The sequence below is a fragment of the Ranitomeya variabilis genome, chromosome 1 (assembly GCF_051348905.1).
Source record: "Ranitomeya variabilis isolate aRanVar5 chromosome 1, aRanVar5.hap1, whole genome shotgun sequence".
Lineage (NCBI taxonomy): Eukaryota > Metazoa > Chordata > Amphibia > Anura > Dendrobatidae > Ranitomeya > Ranitomeya variabilis.
Window position 1 is genome coordinate 302,786,847 of NC_135232.1, and position 19,833 is coordinate 302,806,679.

The 19,833-nt window shown below is 45.5% G+C and overlaps 1 protein-coding gene across 1 annotated transcript in view; it reads right to left on the reverse strand.

Annotated features, from left to right (window-relative positions):
• Window positions 1-19,833, reverse strand: part of MYO1H (myosin IH) — a 190,911-nt gene that overhangs the window by 86,045 nt on the left and 85,033 nt on the right. Inside the window, exons 13-14 of the mRNA XM_077295901.1 lie at window positions 13,213-13,293; window positions 269-360 (exon numbers count right to left, since the gene is read on the reverse strand). Coding sequence (XP_077152016.1) covers window positions 269-360; window positions 13,213-13,293 — 173 coding nt within the window. The remainder of the gene's footprint in view (window positions 1-268; window positions 361-13,212; window positions 13,294-19,833) is intronic.

Here is a 19,833-nt window from a genome sequence, read left to right on the forward strand (position 1 = left end):
GAGGGATTGTGGGAGCTGATTTGGGATAAATTAGCAGTTGGCTAGCACACCAGGGGAGGTTAGATGAGTGCTTATGTGTGTGCAAGATATAGGTCAGCACTAGCTGGAAATACAGAAGTGTAGGCTAAAAATTCTTCTCTTTATTAATCTAAGTCGTATACAGTGTGTCATTACTGTTAATAATTATTACTACTTTGTAGACCCTACACAAGAATAATAATAATAATAATAATAATATAATTCATAATGCCAAGGATCTTGTGCTTACGTTAGGAAGTGAGGGTGTTCTCCAACCTTCTCCTCCAATTTTGCTAGAAAACTGAGATCTGTGGCTTCCCCCGGACGCAAACATTCTTCATCCTACAAGTAGAGGCAGTATACTCAGCAAGGATAAATTTACTTATGTATCTAACACAAAAAGTGTATGAACACTATAACTAAGGCTGGAGTCACACTAGCGTATTGCATCCGATGCGAGAGCATCGGATGCGATATGCTAATGACCCTCGGCTCCTGCTCTGCTGCGAGCAGGAGCCGAGTGTCATCCGTCTGTCATGCCTCTAGCACAGAGCGGATTGGAACACAGCTGTGGAGGAGGCGGAGAAACTAATTTCTCCATCTCCTCCATTGCCGGGGTCAGCGTATAACGCACATCACTCGGATTATATCCGAGTGATGTGCGTTGTCTCACTCGCACCCATAGGCTTATATGGGTGCGAGTGTGCCGAGACTCGGCCGAGGAAAAAAACGGTGATGTGAGCTGCCCCATAGAGGAATACTGGTCCGAGTACTATGCAATTTTTTATCGCATAGCACTCGTCCGTATTATGCGGTAGTGTGACTCCGGCCTAAAGTGTAATATCTGACAGTGACATTTAAACTATTTTACTGCGCCAGATATATGATAGCTTTATAATTATTAGCTTAGGAAAAGCTGTGCTAAAGAGAGCTGACAGCTAAGATATACAGCACTAGTATCTTCAAGGACATACTTATCATACCCCATATAGAGCAGTGGCATATATAGCTATCTACAGAAGTGGTACGCATTATCTTTGAAAGCAATGGTATATATTACCATCTGGAACAGTGGTGTATATTACCTTTTAGAGCAGTGGTATATATTATTATCTACAGCAGTGGTATATTGTACATTCTAGAGCAGTGGTATAAAATACCATCCACTGGCGGACACAGAAAGAAAAGGGCCCCTGCGCAAGAACAATATATGGGCCCTTAAAAGTACAAAATTGCACCTGCTTTGAAGGTATAAATGGGCCCCCTTAGCTCTTGGGCCCCTGTGTGGCCGCATAGTTGCACCAATGATATGTCTGCCCCTGATACCAACTAGAGCAGTGTATATATAATCACCACCTGAGAACATTTAGTCTCAGGTCCAAGAAGAGACATATGCTGACAGATTCATAAAATTATAAATTTTATTTAGACAATATATGAAAACAAAATGTTAAAATAACAAGAAATACCTGGACTACCACACAATTTAATAGAACACTACATAAATCTAATTATGCAATCGATTGATCTATGTAGGTAGAAAATTTGACAATAGACAAAATTATATTATATTATATTAAGTAAATCTTATATCAATGAGCTTTTATAAAAAAGCAAGAATTTAACAATAGGCAAGAGATATCTAAATGGCATGTAATCCCATTCAGGTCTCTAAAAAATGGTAAATGGATCAACAAAAGAATAGATAAAGTGCAGTGCAAACCCACAAAGTGCTTAGTGCGGTTTTAGGAATGTTCATATGTGCTTGCATCAGTGAGCAGCGGTGACCGCAGGTCACTGAGGATACATTTCCAGCCGGGCCAATGAACTGTGGTGACCTCCCTCCAGTGAGATCACCACTAGCACAGTGAGAAAAAGTCTCAGTGCAGAGGAGAGTTCGCCACAGTGAAATTCTCCCGGTGAACTCGCCTCTGCACCGTGAGACTGCACCGGAGGGAGGTCACTGCAGTTCATTGGCCCAGCTGGGAACGCATCCTCAGTGACCTTCTGTAACCTCGATGACGTCACCGCTAGTCACTGAGGCTGCGCTCGCAGCAGCTCATTCATCAGTGGTTCTCAGCCTGGACGGGCGCATCTTGGCACCAATCAGGGTGAAAACTATTTATCCCAAGACATGGATTACGGCATGGGACAGAACATCGGACAGGTGAGGGATGTTGTTTTTTATTTTTGTTTTATTACAGGAGACGAAGGAATCAATGGAATGGGCATTGGGCATTAGGCGAGTATGACTGTGTTTGCTATTTTTTTTAAATAAAAAAAGAATAAGAGTTTTGTTTTTGAGGGTTGTAGCCCCCAGCTGTCAGTTTTGCCTGACTAGTTATCAAAAATACAGGAGAACCCATGCCATTTTTTTATTATTTAGGTAGAGCGCAGGAGCCACCTGATGAATACTCCCATCAGTTGCCCAAGAGTCCTTCAGTCGTAGGGACCATGAGCACTCCAAAATCAAACTTATAGGGGTATTGTCAGGACTCTGAACATTTTTTATTACCTTTTGTGCATTACTGCCCTTTTCCAAGATGGCGTCTTTGGTCTCATGTGCACTGTGTCTTCCTGCTATAAAACTCCACCCCAGCCTTCAGTCTGTGCTAGAGTATTCTGCCTTGCATCCAGCTCCTGACCCTGGTGACTCCCTGGCTATATACCTGCTCCTGAGAACCTGTGTGGTGATCCTGATACTCTGCTCTGAGTTCCTGCTGCATACACCAGTTTCCAGTAATCCTCCTTCATCTGCTGCTCGTGTTTACTTCCATCTGCATTTGCTGGACATGTAAGCTGTTGCTGCTCTGCAAAAACCTGAGACTATTACCCAGGCCTCCCTGGTTGTGCTAAGATATTATTTGAACTGCCTTATAAGCATAGCTATCTGTCTTTGGACTAACAAGGACTTATTCGTGTCAAGTATCCTCAAGAATAACTGTGCTTCATAGACTTTCTGCGTGATTGCATTTTCCTCTGAAGTTCCCTATAGACTGCTAAGCTGCGTTTAATATTTACACCAAGTGTTGTGGACTTGAGTTTCTCTCTGCACATGTTTGAATCACCATGTGATAATATAGACTTTACCACTTATAAAACTGAGTCCTGTAGTTGTCTTGTTCCTTATTACAGGATACTCTAGCCAGAAAAGAGGAGACTGCTGGAACAATGACTGCAGAAAGCACATTAGAGCAGGTGTTTTCCATAATTAGATCACTGCAGAAAGATGTGGAAGGTCTGCAAAAGAAGTTTGGAAGCTTTGAACACAATCAACAAGTGTTTGGACAAACTTTGCAGGACTTAAGCACCCGCATGGCAGCCCAGGAAAACAAACTTGCTGGCATAGAGTCCCAGTATGGACGGGCTTTTCAGGACATAAGCATGCAAATAGCTGCAAAAGTGACTCTGGGCAACCGCCACCAGCTAGCCCACCTAAGTTGCCCCCATTCAGATTTAATGTTGATCGCGACAAATTTCGTGGCTTTGTGAATCAATGTATGCTATATTTTGATGTGCATGCTGACCATTTTCCTAATGATAGATCCAAAGTATTGTGTGTAATAATGCTGCTGACCGCAGGAGTGCTCGCCTGGGCGAATCCGATGATTGAGTCTCGTGACCCACGGTTAAATAACTTGGATGATTTCTTGGCCGCTATGGCATTAATGTTTGATGATCCTAATCGCCGTGCAACCGCTGAATCTGCTTTATTGTCTTTACGCCAGGCTAAACGTTCTGTTATTGAGTATGCTACTGAATTCAGGAGATTAACGGTAGATACCAATTGGGACAGTTATGCACAATTGCCTATTTTTAAAAGGGGTCTGTCTAGTATTGTAAAAGATGAATTAGTTTGCTCTGAGTCACCACAAGAGCTAGAAACATTTATACAGCATTGTGTGCGCATAGACATTCGCCTTACTGAGCGTAGGCAGGAGAAATTTGCTGCCTTTAACCGTATCTCTAACTTTTCCCTTCCTTCTAAAGAGCCTGCAGGTAAAACATCTCGGGAGATGGAGGAGGTGCCCATGCAAATTGATTCCGTTCAGTGGCGCGAGATCAATGAGCGCCGGGAGCATCGCCTTAGTGAAAGTCTATGTTTCTACTGCGGCCAGTCTGACCACTTCCTGATCAATTGTCCTAAGTGTCCTAGACGGCCTAACAAGGTGCCAGCAGCAGTAGGGGAGTATGACAACTGTGATGATGAATCTGACATCTCTGAATGTAGCCTCCCTTTAAACGCTGTATTCCATTCACTTTCTATGACTTCACCCCCCAAGGAGCTTAAGGAAAATAACTCTCACTGTTCTCTCCCTATTAAGATCCTGTGTTCAGGACAGTGGATTTCCAGTGCAGCTATGATTGACTCTGGTGCAGGTGGCAATTTCATGGATATCGCATTTGCCAAGGAACATGGTATTGAAATTCAACAAAGAGCCTCTCCAATTACCATGGAAACAGTGGATGGTCACCTTTAATCTCTGGGCCTGTGGATCAGGAGACCGTACCCCTTGAAATTTTGTTGGAGCCTAATCATCAGGAGCAACTTTCTTTCTTGCTAATTTCTTCTCCTCATTTTCCTGTGATTTTAGGCATTCCTTGGTTGCGTTCTCAGAACCCAATTATCAACTGGGAGACCAAGGAGATTATCTTTCCAACAAGGAGCAACTCAGCATTAACAGAAGCTGTCCCTGAGTCCACGGCCACGGAACCACATGTACAGGTATTTTCTTTACCTCCCGCCAGGGGCGTAACTACCGCGGTCGCAGCGGTCGCCATTGCGACCGGGCCCCGCAGGTCAGGGGCCCCGGGCCGGCAGGTCTGAGCAGGGCTGGGCTGGCCATCGGGCACTTCTGGCAAATGCCAGAAGAGCCGATGCCAGTAGTGGGCCGCTGCACTGTTCCTCGCCCGGAACCCCCCCCCCAGTGCCGCCGCTGCCGCATTTAACTATACCGGCGTCTATGACACCGGTATAGTTCAATGCAATGATGAAAGAGAGAGCGTCACCTGACGCTCCCTCTCCCATCATTCCCCGCTCTGCCTCTGACAGTACACTGCGGGTGCGCGATGACGTCATATCATCGCGCACCTGCAGTGTCCTGGGCAGACTTCAGCCGCCAGGAGCAGCGCGGGCAAAAGGAAAGGTGAGGAGAGTTTTTTTTTTCTTTTTAACTGGACTGTGGGGCCATTATCGGGGGGGGATGTTATGTGGGCTGTGCTGTATATACCCCTGTGCGGGCTCTGCTGTATATACCCCTGTGCGGGCTCTGCTGTATATACCACTGTGCGGGCTCTGCTGTATATAACACTGTGCGGGCTGTGCTGTATATACCCCTGTGCGGGCTGTGCTGTATATACCACTGTGCGGGCTCTGCTGTATATAACACTGTGCGGGCTCTGCTGTATATACCACTGTGCGGGCTCTGCTGTATATACCACTGTGCGGGCTGTGCTCTATATACCACTGTGCGGGCTGTGCTCTATATACCACTGTGCGGGCTGTGCTCTATATACCACTGTGCGGGCTCTGCTGTATATACCACTGTGCGGGCTCTGCTGTATATACCACTGTGCGGGCTCTGCTGTATATACCACTGTGCGGGCTGTGCTCTATATACCACTGTGCGGGCTCTGCTGTATATACCACTGTGCGGGCTCTGCTGTATATACCACTGTGCAGGCTCTGCTGTATATACCACTGTGCGGGCTCTGCTGTATATACCACTGTGCGGGCTGTGCTCTATATACCACTGTGCGGGCTGTGCTCTATATACCACTGTGCGGGCTGTGCTCTATATACCACTGTGCGGGCTCTGCTGTATATACCACTGTGCGGGCTCTGCTGTATATACCACTGTGCGGGCTCTGCTGTATATACCACTGTGCGGGCTGTGCTCTATATACCACTGTGCGGGCTGTGCTCTATATACCACTGTGCGGGCTGTGCTCTATATACCACTGTGCGGGCTGTGCTCTATATACCACTGTGCGGGCTCTACTGTATATACCACTGTGCGCGCTGTGCTCTATATACCACTGTGCGGGCTCTGCTGTATATACCACTGTGCGGGCTCTGCTGTATATACCACTGTGCGGGCTCTGCTGTATATACCACTGTGCGGGCTCTGCTGTATATACCACTGTGCGGGCTGTGCTCTATATACCACTGTGCGGGCTGTGCTCTATATACCACTGTGCGGGCTGTGCTCTATATACCACTGTGCGGGCTCTGCTGTATATACCACTGTGCGGGCTCTGCTGTATATACCACTGTGCGGGCTCTGCTGTATATACCACTGTGCGGGCTGTGCTCTATATACCACTGTGCGGGCTGTGCTCTATATACCACTGTGCGGGCTGTGCTCTATATACCACTGTGCGGGCTCTGCTGTATATACCACTGTGCGGGCTGTGCTCTATATACCACTGTGCGGGCTCTGCTGTATATACCACTGTGCGGGCTCTGCTGTATATACCACTGTGCGGGCTCTGCTGTATATACCACTGTGCGGGCTGTGCTCTATATACCACTGTGCGGGCTGTGCTCTATATACCACTGTGCGGGCTGTGCTCTATATACCACTGTGCGGGCTGTGCTGTATATACCACTGTGCGGGCTCTGCTGTATATACCACTGTGCGGGCTCTGCTGTATATAACACTGTGCGGGCTGTGCTGTATATACCACTGTGCGGGCTGTGCTGTATATACCACTGTGCGGGCTGTGCTGTATATACCACTGTGCGGGCTGTGCTGGATATACCACTGTGAGGGCTGTGCTCTATATACCCCCTGTGCCGGCTGTGCTGTATATATCCCTGTGCGGGCTGTGCTGTATATACCCCTGTGCGGGCTGTGCTCTATATACCCCTGTGTGGGCTGTGCTGTATATATCCCTGTGCGGGCTGTGCTGTATATATCCCTGTGCGGGCTGTGCTGTATATACCACTGTGCGGGCTGTGCTGTATATACCACTGTGAGGGCTGTGCTGGATATACCACTGTGAGGGCTGTGCTGGATATACCACTGTGAGGGCTGTGCTGGATATACCACTGTGAGGGCTGTGCTGGATATACCACTGTGAGGGCTGTGCTGGATATACCACTGTGAGGGCTGTGCTGGATATACCACTGTGAGGGCTGTGCTGGATATACCACTGTGCGGGCTGTGCTGGCACCCAACACCATGTTGCAGTGCAGGAGATTCCTGCAACAGTCCGAGGCGTATCTAGGGGAAGGTGGGGGGGTAGGGGGGGGCGGGGCGGGGGAAGGTGGGGGGGGGGCCCATTTGGAAGTTCGCACCGGGGCCCATAACTTTGTAGTTGCGCCACTGCCTCCCGCATATAAAGAGTTCTCTGACATCTGTGACAAGAAGAATGCAGATCAGCTTCCTCCACACAGGCATTATGACTGTCCCATTGAGTTGCTTCCTGGGGCAGCTATTCCTTTTGGTAACGTATACCCTTTGGCGGCACCTGAGCTTCAAGCCTTAAAGGAGTATATAGATGAAAATCTGGCCAAAGGCTTTATACGTCCTTCTTCCTCACTAGCAGGGGCACCTATCTTTTTTGTAAAGAAGAAGGATGGGACCCTGAGACTCTGTGTTGACTATCGGGAACTCAATAAGGTAACCGTACGAAACCGTTACCCTTTGCCTCTGATTCCCGAATTACTGGAAAGCGTCCGCCATGCTAAGGTGTTTTCTAAACTGGATCTTCGTGGGGCTTATAATTTGGTGCGTATTCATCCAGGGGATGAGTGGAAGACAGCATTCAGATGCCGGTATGGACTCTTTGAATCTCTTGTGATGCCCTTCGGGCTTTGTAACGCCCCTGCAACGTTTCAACACCTTGCTAATGAGATTTTCAGAAATTTGTTGGACCAGTTTGTGGTGATCTATTTGGACGATATACTAATCTTTTCTGACTCTCTACAGGAACATGAAGAACATGTCAAAACTGTTTTAAGATGTCTGAAAGAGAACCATCTGTATATTAAGCCGGAGAAATGCGAGTTCCATCGTTCTGAGATACAGTTCTTAGGTTATATCATCTCTCCCCAGGGGCTGAACATGGAATCTGGTAAGATTCATGCTATCCTTGACTGGCCGGTACCCAAGAACGTTAAGAAGGTCCAACGTTTTATTGGTTTTGCAAATTTCAACAGACGCTTCATTCGAAATTTTTCTGATATTGTCATCCCATTACTTCCTTGACAAAGAAGGAAAAGCCCTTTAAGTGGTCATCACAGGCTCAAAAAGCTTTTGATCGGCTTAAGATCTGTTTCACATCAGCACCGCAGTTGATACACCCAGATCCAACACTTTCTTTCATTGTGGAGGTGGACGCTTCTGATAATGCTTTGGGGGCTATTCTCTCCCAAAGAACTGGAGAGAAGGGTCTGCTACATCCTTGTGCTTTCTTTTCCCGTAGACTAACCTCAGCAGAGAAGAATTACGACGTGGGAGACAAGGAACTGCTGGCTATTATTGCGGCTTTCAAAAAATGGAGGCATCATCTGCAAGGACCTGCACAACAGATCATAATGCTAACTGACCATCGCAATTTAGAGTTCCTTAGATCCGCTAGATGTCTTTCTCCTCGTCAGGCTCATTGGAACTTATTTTTAAATCAATTTAACTTTGTTATCTCGTACCATCCAGGTTCTCGTAATGGGAAGGCTGATGCTTTATCCCGAATCCATGCTGCGGATTCCGTACCTGGAGCCCTGTCCAAGACCATTCTATCTGATGCCAATTTCATCTGAGTTATCCACGATCAGGACTTGTGGAAGGAGTGCAGGGAGGCCTATGACGGTGATGTATTTCTGGCCAACCCACCTGTGGATATTAATCTTGTCTTTAAGAGTGGCATGTGGTTCAGAGATCGACGTATCTATGTCCCTGAGGTCATCCGTTTGCAGATCCTCAAGTTGGTACATGACTCCAAGTTGGCTGGTCACAGGGGGTACAGTAGACACAAGAGTTCCTGAGCCGATTCTTCAGGTGGCCAACTTGCCTGAAGGATACCAAGGACTATGTTCTCTCTTGCGAGGTATGTGCTCGTTACAAGACTCCTCATGTGGCACCTACAGGTCTTCTACAACCATTACATGTTCCGTCCCGCCCTTGGGGGTCTATATCAATGGACTTTATTGTGGAGCTGCCTACATCGGGGGCATGAATACAATCATGGTGGTAGTTGATCGCCTGACTAAAGCTGCTCATTTTGTTCCGTGCACCAGCCTCCCCTCAGCTAAAGATACAGTGAACTTGGTTATACAGAATGTCTTTCGGTTGCATGGGGTTCCGGATGAGATCATCTCTGACCGTGGAGTGCAGTTCACTTCAAGATTCTGGAAGGGGTTTTGCTCTGCACTCAATATTAATGTCTGTCTCTCTTCCGCTTACCATCCCCAGACAAATGGTCAGACTGAGCGTACCCACCAGACGCTGGAACAATATCTAAGATGCTATGTCAGCCATCTCCAGGATGATTGGTTGGAGTTGCTGCCGTTAGCTGAATTTTCATATAACAATTCTCAGAGCGCCTCCTGTCATGATTCCCCAATGGCATGGGAACATCAGAAACACAAAATAACAGACTAGCCCTCGGGTGATGGAAACTCAAGCTGACCGTGACCTAAATCTACCACACAACTAACAGTAGCCAGGAAGCATTCCTACGGCTGCCTAGATGCCATGCGCCAGCCGGAGAACTAACTACGCCTGGAAGAGGAAGGAACAGACCTGGCTTACCTCTAGTGAAATTCCCCAAAGATGATAGTAGCCCCCACATATATTAACGGTGAGTTCAGAGGAAAAGACATACACAGTATGAAGGTAGATTTAGCAAAGCGAGGTCCACTTACTAGATAGAGGAAGGATACAAAAGAGGACTTCACGGTCAGCTGAAAAACCCTTTCAAAAACCCATCCTGAAATTACTTTAAGACTCCTGTGTCAACTCATGACACAGGAGTGGCAATTTCAGTCCACAAGAGCTTCCAGTAACAGGAAATGACAAACTGTAAACTGGACAAAAAATACAAAACAAAAAGGACAAGAGTCCACTTAGCTGATCAGCAGACTGGTAGCAGGAACATGCAACTGAAAGACTCAGGTTACAATGATGACCGGCAAGGAAGTGACTGGAGAGCAAGGCTAAATAGGGAACTCCCAAAACTGATGGAAGCAGGTGAGCTGAGGCAGAAAAGAACACACAAGTCTCCAGTACCACCAGCCACCACTAGGGGAGCCCAAAAAGCGGATCACAACAGCCTCCACTAAATTTACACCTTTCTTTGCCAATCTGGGTTATCATCCGTGTATCTTACCTACTGTACATCTCCAATTAATTCTCCGGTTCCGGCAGTGGAGGAAAGGCTGACTGCGATGAGGCAAAATCTGGAGGTTCTGAAGGAATCCCTGACCACAGCTCAAGAACGTTATAAGAGATCGGCTGATAGATTCCGTAAACCTGCACCCATGTTCAAGGTAGGAGATTCCGTGTGGTTAGCAACTAAGAATCTGAAGTTAAACGTTCCTTCACAAAAACTTGGACAGAAATTCATTGGCCCTTTCAAGATCAACGGTATTGTGAGCTCTGTGGCCTGCCGGCTGAAGCTGCCTAGGACTATGAAGGTACACCCAGTTTTTCATGTATCTTTACTAAAGCCTGTATCTCCTAATACCTTCCAGGGACGTGTTGTGCCACCTCCACAGCCTGTGGTAATTGATGGGCAAGAACAATTTGTGGTGGAGGAAATTATTGATTCCAGGATTCACAGGAATCAGCTCCAATATCTGATAAGATGGCAGGGATATCCCCCTGAGGAAGACTCTTGGGAACCTGTGGAAAACATCAATACCCAACAGAAGATTTCTCGTTTTCATCAGAAATTCCCTGAGAAACCAGGTCCAGGATCGTCCTGAGGCCACGTCTAAGGAGGGAGTAATGTCAGGACTCTGAACATTTTTTATTACCTTTTGTGCATTACTGCCCTTTTCCAAGATGGCATCTTTGGTCTCATGTGCACTATGTCTTCCTGCTATAAAACTCCACCCCAGCCTTCAGTCTGTGCTAGAGTATTCTGCCTTGCATCCAGCTCCTGACCCTGGTGACTCCCTGGCTATATACCTGCTCCTGTGAACCTGTGTGGTGATCCTGCTACTCTGCTCTGAGTTCCTGCTGCATACACCAGTTTCCAGTAATCCTCCTTCATCTGCTGCTCGTGTTTACTTCCATCTGCATTTACTGGACATGTAAGCTGTTGCTGCTCTGCAAAAACCTGAGACTATTACCCAGGCCTCCCTGGTTGTGCTAAGATATTATTTGAACTGCCTTATAAGCATAGCTATCTGTGTTTGGACTATCAAGGACTTATTCGTGTCAAGTATCCTCAAGAATAACTGTGCTTCATAGACTTTCTGCGTGATTGCATTTCCTGTAAAGTTCCCTATAGACTGCTAAGCTGCGTTTAATATTTATACAAAGTGTTGTGGACTTGAGTTTCTCTCTGCACCTGTTTGAATCACCATGTGATAATATAGACTTTACCACTTATAAAACTGTGTCCTGTAGTTGTCTTGTTACACGCAAAGCGTCTCCTGAGTTATCCCCTATAATTATTACAGGTATGTCTATGGTATTAAATTGCTGAAGTTAGACAATATGAAATTAAGCAAATTTGCAAATGACTTTTGCCATTCTCCTGCTGTAAGAGCTTTTATCTTGCACAGTGTACAGCTTGTTTCCAAAGACCTGGAACACCAGAGTCTGACCCAGTATGCACAGTAAAATAAGAAGGGAAGAAGGGATAAGAAAAGTCAGCTCACCATGTCCAGATGCACCTTGTCTAGTAGAAGTTCATCGCACAGAGCTGTCCTAGTCTGGGATGTGAACCGCAAATGCACCAAGAAACATTAAGTCTTCTCCAGCGATGACAATAGCAGGTGAAAATTAAAAACTTTTATAAATGCAATTTTAAAACGTGAATGTACTGTCACCATGAGATATCCATGACAAACAACCAACGTGTTTTTTCATCTATAAGCCTTAATCATGGTGTGTAACAAACTGAACTAAAGGGGTCTTTTATACGTCCTGCTTCAGCTAAACACTTGTGTGTGAGTGAATTGTTGATAAACACCTGGGATTTAATCCTATTGGGTGGAAACCAAGCTGAATATATTTGACCCATAATGCAGATGGACAAAATCACATAACAAACAGTTAATAAAATAAAATCAATTAATTATATTGCAAAATCATATCTTGATTAGTGTTCATACCAAAAGGGACTCTAGTTTGAAGTTTAAAATCCAGTATGATCCCCTTTTAATATTTTTCTTTTTAAATTTTAAAAACGCATCAGTTGTTTGTCATGGATATCTCATGGTGACCAGTACATTAATGTTCACCTGCTATTGTCATAGCTGGAGAAAACTCTGTTTCTTGGTGCAGTATGCACAGTAGTTACATTCCAGGAGAGGAGTTAACTCCTAACTTCCTAGTCAGGTCTCCCCCCAGACCAATGATTTCGATACATATTATCTTCCCACTTTCCTCCCCTACCCTCTCAGCTCCTAACCATGTTGCTCTTATCAGTCCTGTAGAATCACAGTAGCCCAGCCCCCAGCATTGGCAATTTCCAGAGCAGAATTTGCTCTGTTATCTCTATATGCAAATATAGTAATAAAAGTGCAGTTTCAGAACAAACTTTGACACACCTTTAATGTGTTGTAATGCAGGAGAGCTCCTAACTAAAAGTTTCATTCAAGAGGGAGTGCCCGACCTTCAAGCAACAAGGAAGTAAGGAGACGACATAGCTCCGAGCAGCTCACTAGAATATAATTTCAACTATGAATTTTTGTAAACTGAGCATTAAAGCACCATTACATACAGGCCTTCAATTTGGAGTATAAAATCCTGATGACAGGATCTCTTTAAACTGGATGAGAAAAAATGGATGCAAAACGGTGGCAATACCGATGACATGAGAGAAAAACTGTCCATCATGCATGGATGTAAAAGTATACAATGCGTGAATGTAGCCTAACAACAAGATCCTCTGATTCCAGCTACAGTATGAAGAACCGAATTACCATACGACTGCTTTTTTTTATATATAATGTAATGTTGGAGGGGCTGGAGAAAGGGTGGCAGGATTGGAGATAACAATGTTATACATTACCATTATAGCAATAATTCCTTTGTGCTTCTCTTCAATTAGGTCACAAATATTTTTGTTGTCCAAATACTGGACAGGTTCCCACTATTAGGAATAAACAGAATTATTATTTTTTTGTTCACTTCTGTTATCACATACTGTATACTTTCTTGAGTCCTTTCTATTAAGATATCAAATTTTTAAAAAATGACCTCTTGTGCTGGACATCACAAACCTAAAAATGTCCATAATTTAAGATTTTTATATATATTTTATATCACACTTTAATTTTATTTGTAAGAAATGTGAGATGTATCAATGGTGTCTAGATCAGATATTTAATCAGTCATGTAAATAATCGATGTGACATCATCACTATCTGGCCAGCAGGGATCACCAGGTCAGAAGCGCAAGTGCAGCACAGGATTGAATAGGCAAGTAATTGGTTATTTTATTATTTTTAACTCATCCCTGAGCTTAGGAAGTTTTAAAACAACCTGCAAACTACTTCAAATGGAAAAATTGTTGAAGCTCCCTGCTTAAGCAGAAGATAACTTAAGGAAGATCTTTCACCAAATGTTTCATGTTAAACTGGATATACAATGCAATAGTGGCTGCAGAGTATAATAAAACAGTTTGTTATTTTTTTTTATTCTACCTCTCTATTGTGGAGATATTAGCAAACAAAGAATTTGGTGACTAATGAATTAACTTTGCTAAGTCAAAGTGGGTGTTTCTCAAACAGTTTTCATTGGGGGTATGTTCTTATTATCCCTGTTGGATAGTGACCAATCGTAAGCAAACAGCAAACACACTCTATAAAGAAGAACATGCCCCAACATAGCTTAGAGAAGAAAACCCAATGTGTGAGATATAAGGATACAGCTCTGATCTCCTGGTCTAACCTCCTGCATGATTAGAAAATGCTAGGAGTACAGCATGGATGACTAACACCCTTCAGCCTAGGTCCCTGTGGCATGAGGGGCAGAATAGCTGAGTTTAGTTGTATCACATTAAAAACCCTTCTATCAGCTCATCTCCTTTCATAGCACTGTCACCTCTGCTGTACTGCACCTGCCCCCAAACTGCCATTCCGGAGATATATCAGTAATCACACTGTCTCTTGGGCTTGAAGTGGGGTTGGGGCACACGTGTTTGCGTTTGCTGTGGGCTGGAACTGAGTTCTGATTGCCCCACAACCCCTCTTCTAAGTGGATGTCTGGGTGAAGTGTGTGCTGTGGTGGAGTACGTTTATTCACTTTTACTTCTGGAGCCCTTGTTACCTCTCAGTCCATGGGACTGGTGTTTGCTACAAACAAAACAGAAGAACTTGGGTCTGGGTTAAAAGGTTCGACTTTAATGTGTAATTCATTTACACGTGGCTGCAGCATACATATTAACACAAAGTCTCTTTTTAGTTCCCTTGGTTTTGTGATCCATCAGTCCTTGTCCCTGTCCTGTTCTGAAACCCACCATCTTCCCCTCACTCTGTGACCTGGTTGACAACTTGCTCATCAGGGAGACATGACTCTCTATACCTCTTCTGAACATTAGGTTCAAGACTATCCTGGCATCCAGTTGTGACCGAGGCTGTGTCCTCATTGTTCTAGGAAACTAATACTGACCGGACCCGTTCTCTTCTGCTATAGCTTAGCTGCGCTAGAACCTGCTAACTCTACTATGTTTAGCCTTGCTTCCACTCCACGCAGACATGCACTTGATGAGTCTTAGACTCTGACTAGACTATATGACAGCACTTACTTCACCGACTGTACCCTGGAAACATTTTCTATAAAACTGCTCTTACCCCTCCCAACTGGTGAGCTAATCCCAATGTTAACTATCTAGTGTCCTATGCAGTGTAATTAGTGTTGAGCATTCCGATACCGCAAGTATCATATCGGGTATCGGCCGATATTTGCGGTATCGGAATTCCGATACCGAGATCCGATACTTTTGTTGTATCGGGAATCGGTATCGGGATCGATAAAATGTGTAAAATAAAGAATTAAAATAAAAAATATTGATATACTCACCTCTCCGACGCAGCCTGCACCTTACCGAGGGAACCGGCAGCCTTCTTTGCTTAAAATGCGCGCGTTTACTGCCTTCCGTGACGTCACGGCTTCTGATTGGTCGCGTGCCGCCCATGTGACCGCGACGCGAGCAATCACAAGCCGTGACGTAATTTTCAGGTCCTGAATGCCTAATTCTAGGCATTCAGGACCTGAAAATTACGTCACGGCTTGTGATTGGTCCCGTGCCGCCCATGTGACCGCGACGCGACCAATCACAAGCCGTGACGTAATTTTCAGGTCCTGAATGCCTAATTCTAGGCATTCAGGACCTGAAAATTACGTCACGGCTTGTGATTGGTCGCGTCACGGTCACATGGGCGGCACGCGACCAATCAGAAGCCGTGACGTCACGGAAGGCAGTAAACGCGCGCATTTTAAGCAAAAAAGGCTGCCGGTTCCCTCGGTAAGGTGCAGGCTGCGTCGGAGAGGTGAGTATATCAATATTTTTTATTTTAATTCTTTATTTTACACATTAATATGGATCCCAGGGCCTGAAGGAGAGTTTCCTCTCCTTCAGACCCTGGGAACCATCAGGGATACCGTCCGATACTTGAGTCCCATTGACTTGTATTGGTATCGGGTATCGGTATCGGATTAGATCCGATACTTTGCCGGTATCGGCCGATACTTTCCGATACCGATACTTTCAAGTATCGGACGGTATCGCTCAACACTAAGTGTAATGTAAATTGTATTCCAATCTGCTGAATGGTTCACCTAGTGGACAGACCTCCCGCATTCCCATCAATGGCCTTTCAGGCAAAGCCTGCAGGAGAACCAAAGTATAACACCGGTCACAGGGATAAAACATGACACACAAACTAATAACATATCACAACACTCTTAGTAAAACACAATTAACCCTCTTGTTCATTCAGCATCTTCTTCAGCCCGCCACCCTCCTTCGTGCCCCCACGGCAAAATATGCTCGTGCCCGACCATTTTTATCACACGAGAAAAATTAAAACAAAACAGTGTCCTGACCCGAAGTACTTCTCCCGTGCACGACATCCTCGTTTAGTAGAATGGCCTACCACTAGGGAGTGTGGCCTGAGCGGAGTGTCCAAACCCCTGTATGGTAAGGTAATGTAGCAAACATCTACACAAGATCAAACTTCTTCTGGAAGTGTCCTCTCATTTTGAGAATAGAGCCCAATAGAATTGACTATGGCATATAACACTGCTGCACAGTGAACGGCTGCACAGGAGCCATGAGAGAATTTTTTTTTTCACTTCTTGCTTATCCTCCTTAGGTGGTCTTCTTATACTGACTGGCACCAGGCAGTGGGAGAAGGAGGGAGGTACCATCTCCAGGAAGATTTGTGGTATTTTTCCCGTCCTCGATCTTTGTCCTGAACCTCAGGCCCAGACATGACAACACTCATAGAATTATTAATGTACAAGCCTGGCACAGCCGCATGGGGTAATGCAGATGTAGAGTTTTCAGCTGATTCGGCCAGATGGGGACTTTTGACGCAGGGGTCTGGGTACCCGCGCTGACTTTGAAGGGTGGCTTGGGCAACTCCAGTGCCCGGAACATTGGTTGTTCAGAAGGCAGTGGGTGTCATCGCCCCACTCAAAATTGGCCTCCTCTTCCCACTAATTGACATCTTCAGCAGTAACACCCACCGCATACCACCCTTTGTGGCACCAGACCTTGCAGAAGTTTATTCTTTCTCCCATGTAGAGGCTATGCAGACTGTACGGGAGAGGCTCTCACTTCACCATCGCCCTGCTCACATAAACCTCATCTCCCATACCCTGCTCCTTTATGAAGCCATATCCTTTGATATGGTTGAAATCTACACCCCTCACCTCTGTATACTGCTCCTCGAAATGGGTCAGTTTAGAACCTGCATGCCACTCCCGAGCCAGCACGTTGACCTGTATTCTTTCCTCCATGACATTTGAAAGCTCCCGTGGCCAGCGAAAACCAATGGAGGCCAGCCTCTTGTGGATCAAGGGAACCCACCTTCCTTGGTCCCAGTTAAATATTTCAGGCTGAGTCCATGGCCAGGAAACGAGAGCAGGCCGGGGAAGGGGTGCAGATAGGGGTATAGCTTCTTCTTCCTCCATTTTCTCTTCTTCGCTCTCTTGAGTGGAGACAGGAGACCCAGTGGGAGTGTACTGACTTTCTGGGGTGATTTTCTCCAAAGCTGGCATCTTCAGCTCTCCGTCCATCTGGCTCCAGTACACCAGGTGTATTTCATGCTGGATGATGCTCAGCTCTGGACGCAGAGTGGCCTCCTAGTGAGCCGCAGCCACCATGGATATCTCCTTAGGCTCATAGAGGATCTTGACTCACACGTAGAATGTATAATAAGGGAAGAAACAGTTTTACAAAAGAAAAAAACCCATAAAATTGTGTACTTAATTAAATTAAATTGTAACAAAAATACCCTATAAAAAGTAGCCAGAATATTGGATAGCTCAAAAATTTGCAGGAGACATCCTCCAACGATAAGACTGGCCTGATAAAAGTCTAGCCCAAAAAACCTCAATCTCTTTCAGAGAGGTAAATACACCTACAGCCCGTAGTACAAGTGATAAAATGATGTTGCCAATCACTCAACACAAAGGATGTGCAGATATAGGTGAAATTTCCCTAGATCAAAAAATGCTGTATGTATGCAAGCCTACCTAGATGCGGAGGTTGGCACCCTAAGAAAATCGAGAATGGCGTCCCCGCTCGTACGATGACTCTCCCTAGTCTCCTAGCTATATCCTATAAGGAGATAGTCAGAAAAAGAAAGCCAGAAGGCTGTGATAACATATGATGGTATATGATGTTTAAATGGCAAATATGGGGCCCACCAATAATGAGGCTTGCATACATACAGCATTTTTTGATCTAGGGAAATTTCACCTATATCTGCACATCCTTTGTGTTGAGTGATTGGTAACATCATTTTATCACTTGTACTACGAGCTGTAGGCGTATTTACCTCTTTTTCAGTTTATTGAGTTTTTTTGGGCTGGACTTTTATCAGGCCAGTCTTATCGTTGGAGGATGTCTCCTGCAAGTTTTTGAGTTATCCAATATTCTGGCTACTTTTTATAGGGTATTTTTGTTACAATTTAATTTAATAAAGTATACAATTTTATGGGGTTTTTTTCTTTTGTAAAACTCATAGAGGATCCTCCCCTCAGTAGCCCCCCAGGGTGTTGATCGGTAGCACCTCTTCGTTAGAAGAACTGTCGATTCCTCCAGCCCCTCTGGTCATATGCACGGTACAGCTCATTTTCTTCAACACCACTTGTCACCCGTTCAGTCTGAAGAAATGCTGGAAGCATAATGGTGCCAGCGAGACACTTCCGGTGCACTTCCCACCCAATAGGTTCCGCCCTTCCAAAGTCGCACTCCGACTCTGTCTCTAGACACGCTCTCTGATCTCGTTGTCTCTTGCCAGGCGAGCCGTCTCTCTTCCTGGTTCGAGCCTTCCTCTTCTATGCCACTCCAACTTTTCTGGGATGGATCCTGGTTGTGGAACACCTCTTGAAGGCTATTTCTTCGGTGGGCCAGGCACACTGTTTTCGTGACATCGGAAGCTGAACACTCCCACGATGGGCCGGATCTTCCTTCTTCGAACCCCCTGTAGTCGCCATCTTGGGACATACGTTGCCGTCCAACATCTTGGGAATTGGGCCACCATCCGCTATTTTGGATTTCAAGTTACTGTCCGCCATTTTGTTCACCTTTTATGGTAATTAACTCTTTGTTTCCTTGTTTCATCTTTTTCCTTGGTTTCCCCATGTTCCTTATTTTCTTCATTTTCTTTATCTTCCAGTGACTGACCTTGACGCAGCGCCACTGGAAGCAGGGCCGGGGCAAAAGTGTTTATATTTGCTGTGGCCCGGAACTGAGTTCTGATTGCCCACGCAACCCCTGTTCTAAACGGATAACTGGGTGGACTGTGTGGTTTTGGGGACTACGTTTACTCACTTTTACTTTGGGTGCACTCGCTACCTCCCCATCCATGGGACTGGTGTCGGCTACAAACAAGACAGAAGACCTTGGGTCCGGGTTAACAGGTTTGACTTGACACATAGCTACAGTATACTGATTAACACAAAGTCTCTTTTTAGTGATGTTCTCTTAGTTTTGTGATCCATCAGTCCTTCTCCCTTTCTTGTCCTGAGACCCACCATCTTCACCTTACTCTGCGACCCAGCTGACATCTTCCTCATCAGGGAGACAGTGGCATGACTCTCTAAACCTCTTTCATACCTTAGATTCAACACTGTCTCGGCGTCCAGATGTGACCGAAGCTGTGTACTAGGAAACTACTACCGACTGGCCATTCTCTTCTGCTCTAGCTTAGCTACACAGGGCAGCATGGTGGCGCAGTGGTTAGCACAGCAGCTTGGCAGCGCTGGAGTCCTGGGTTCAAACCCCACCAAGGACAACATCTGCAAAGAGTCTGTATGTTCTCTCTGTCTTTGCGTGGGTTTCCTCTGGGTACTCCGGTTTCCTTCCAAAGACATACTGATAGGGAATTTAGATTGTAAGCCCCATCAGGGACAGCAATGATAATGTGTGCAAACTGTAAAGCGCTGCGGAATATGT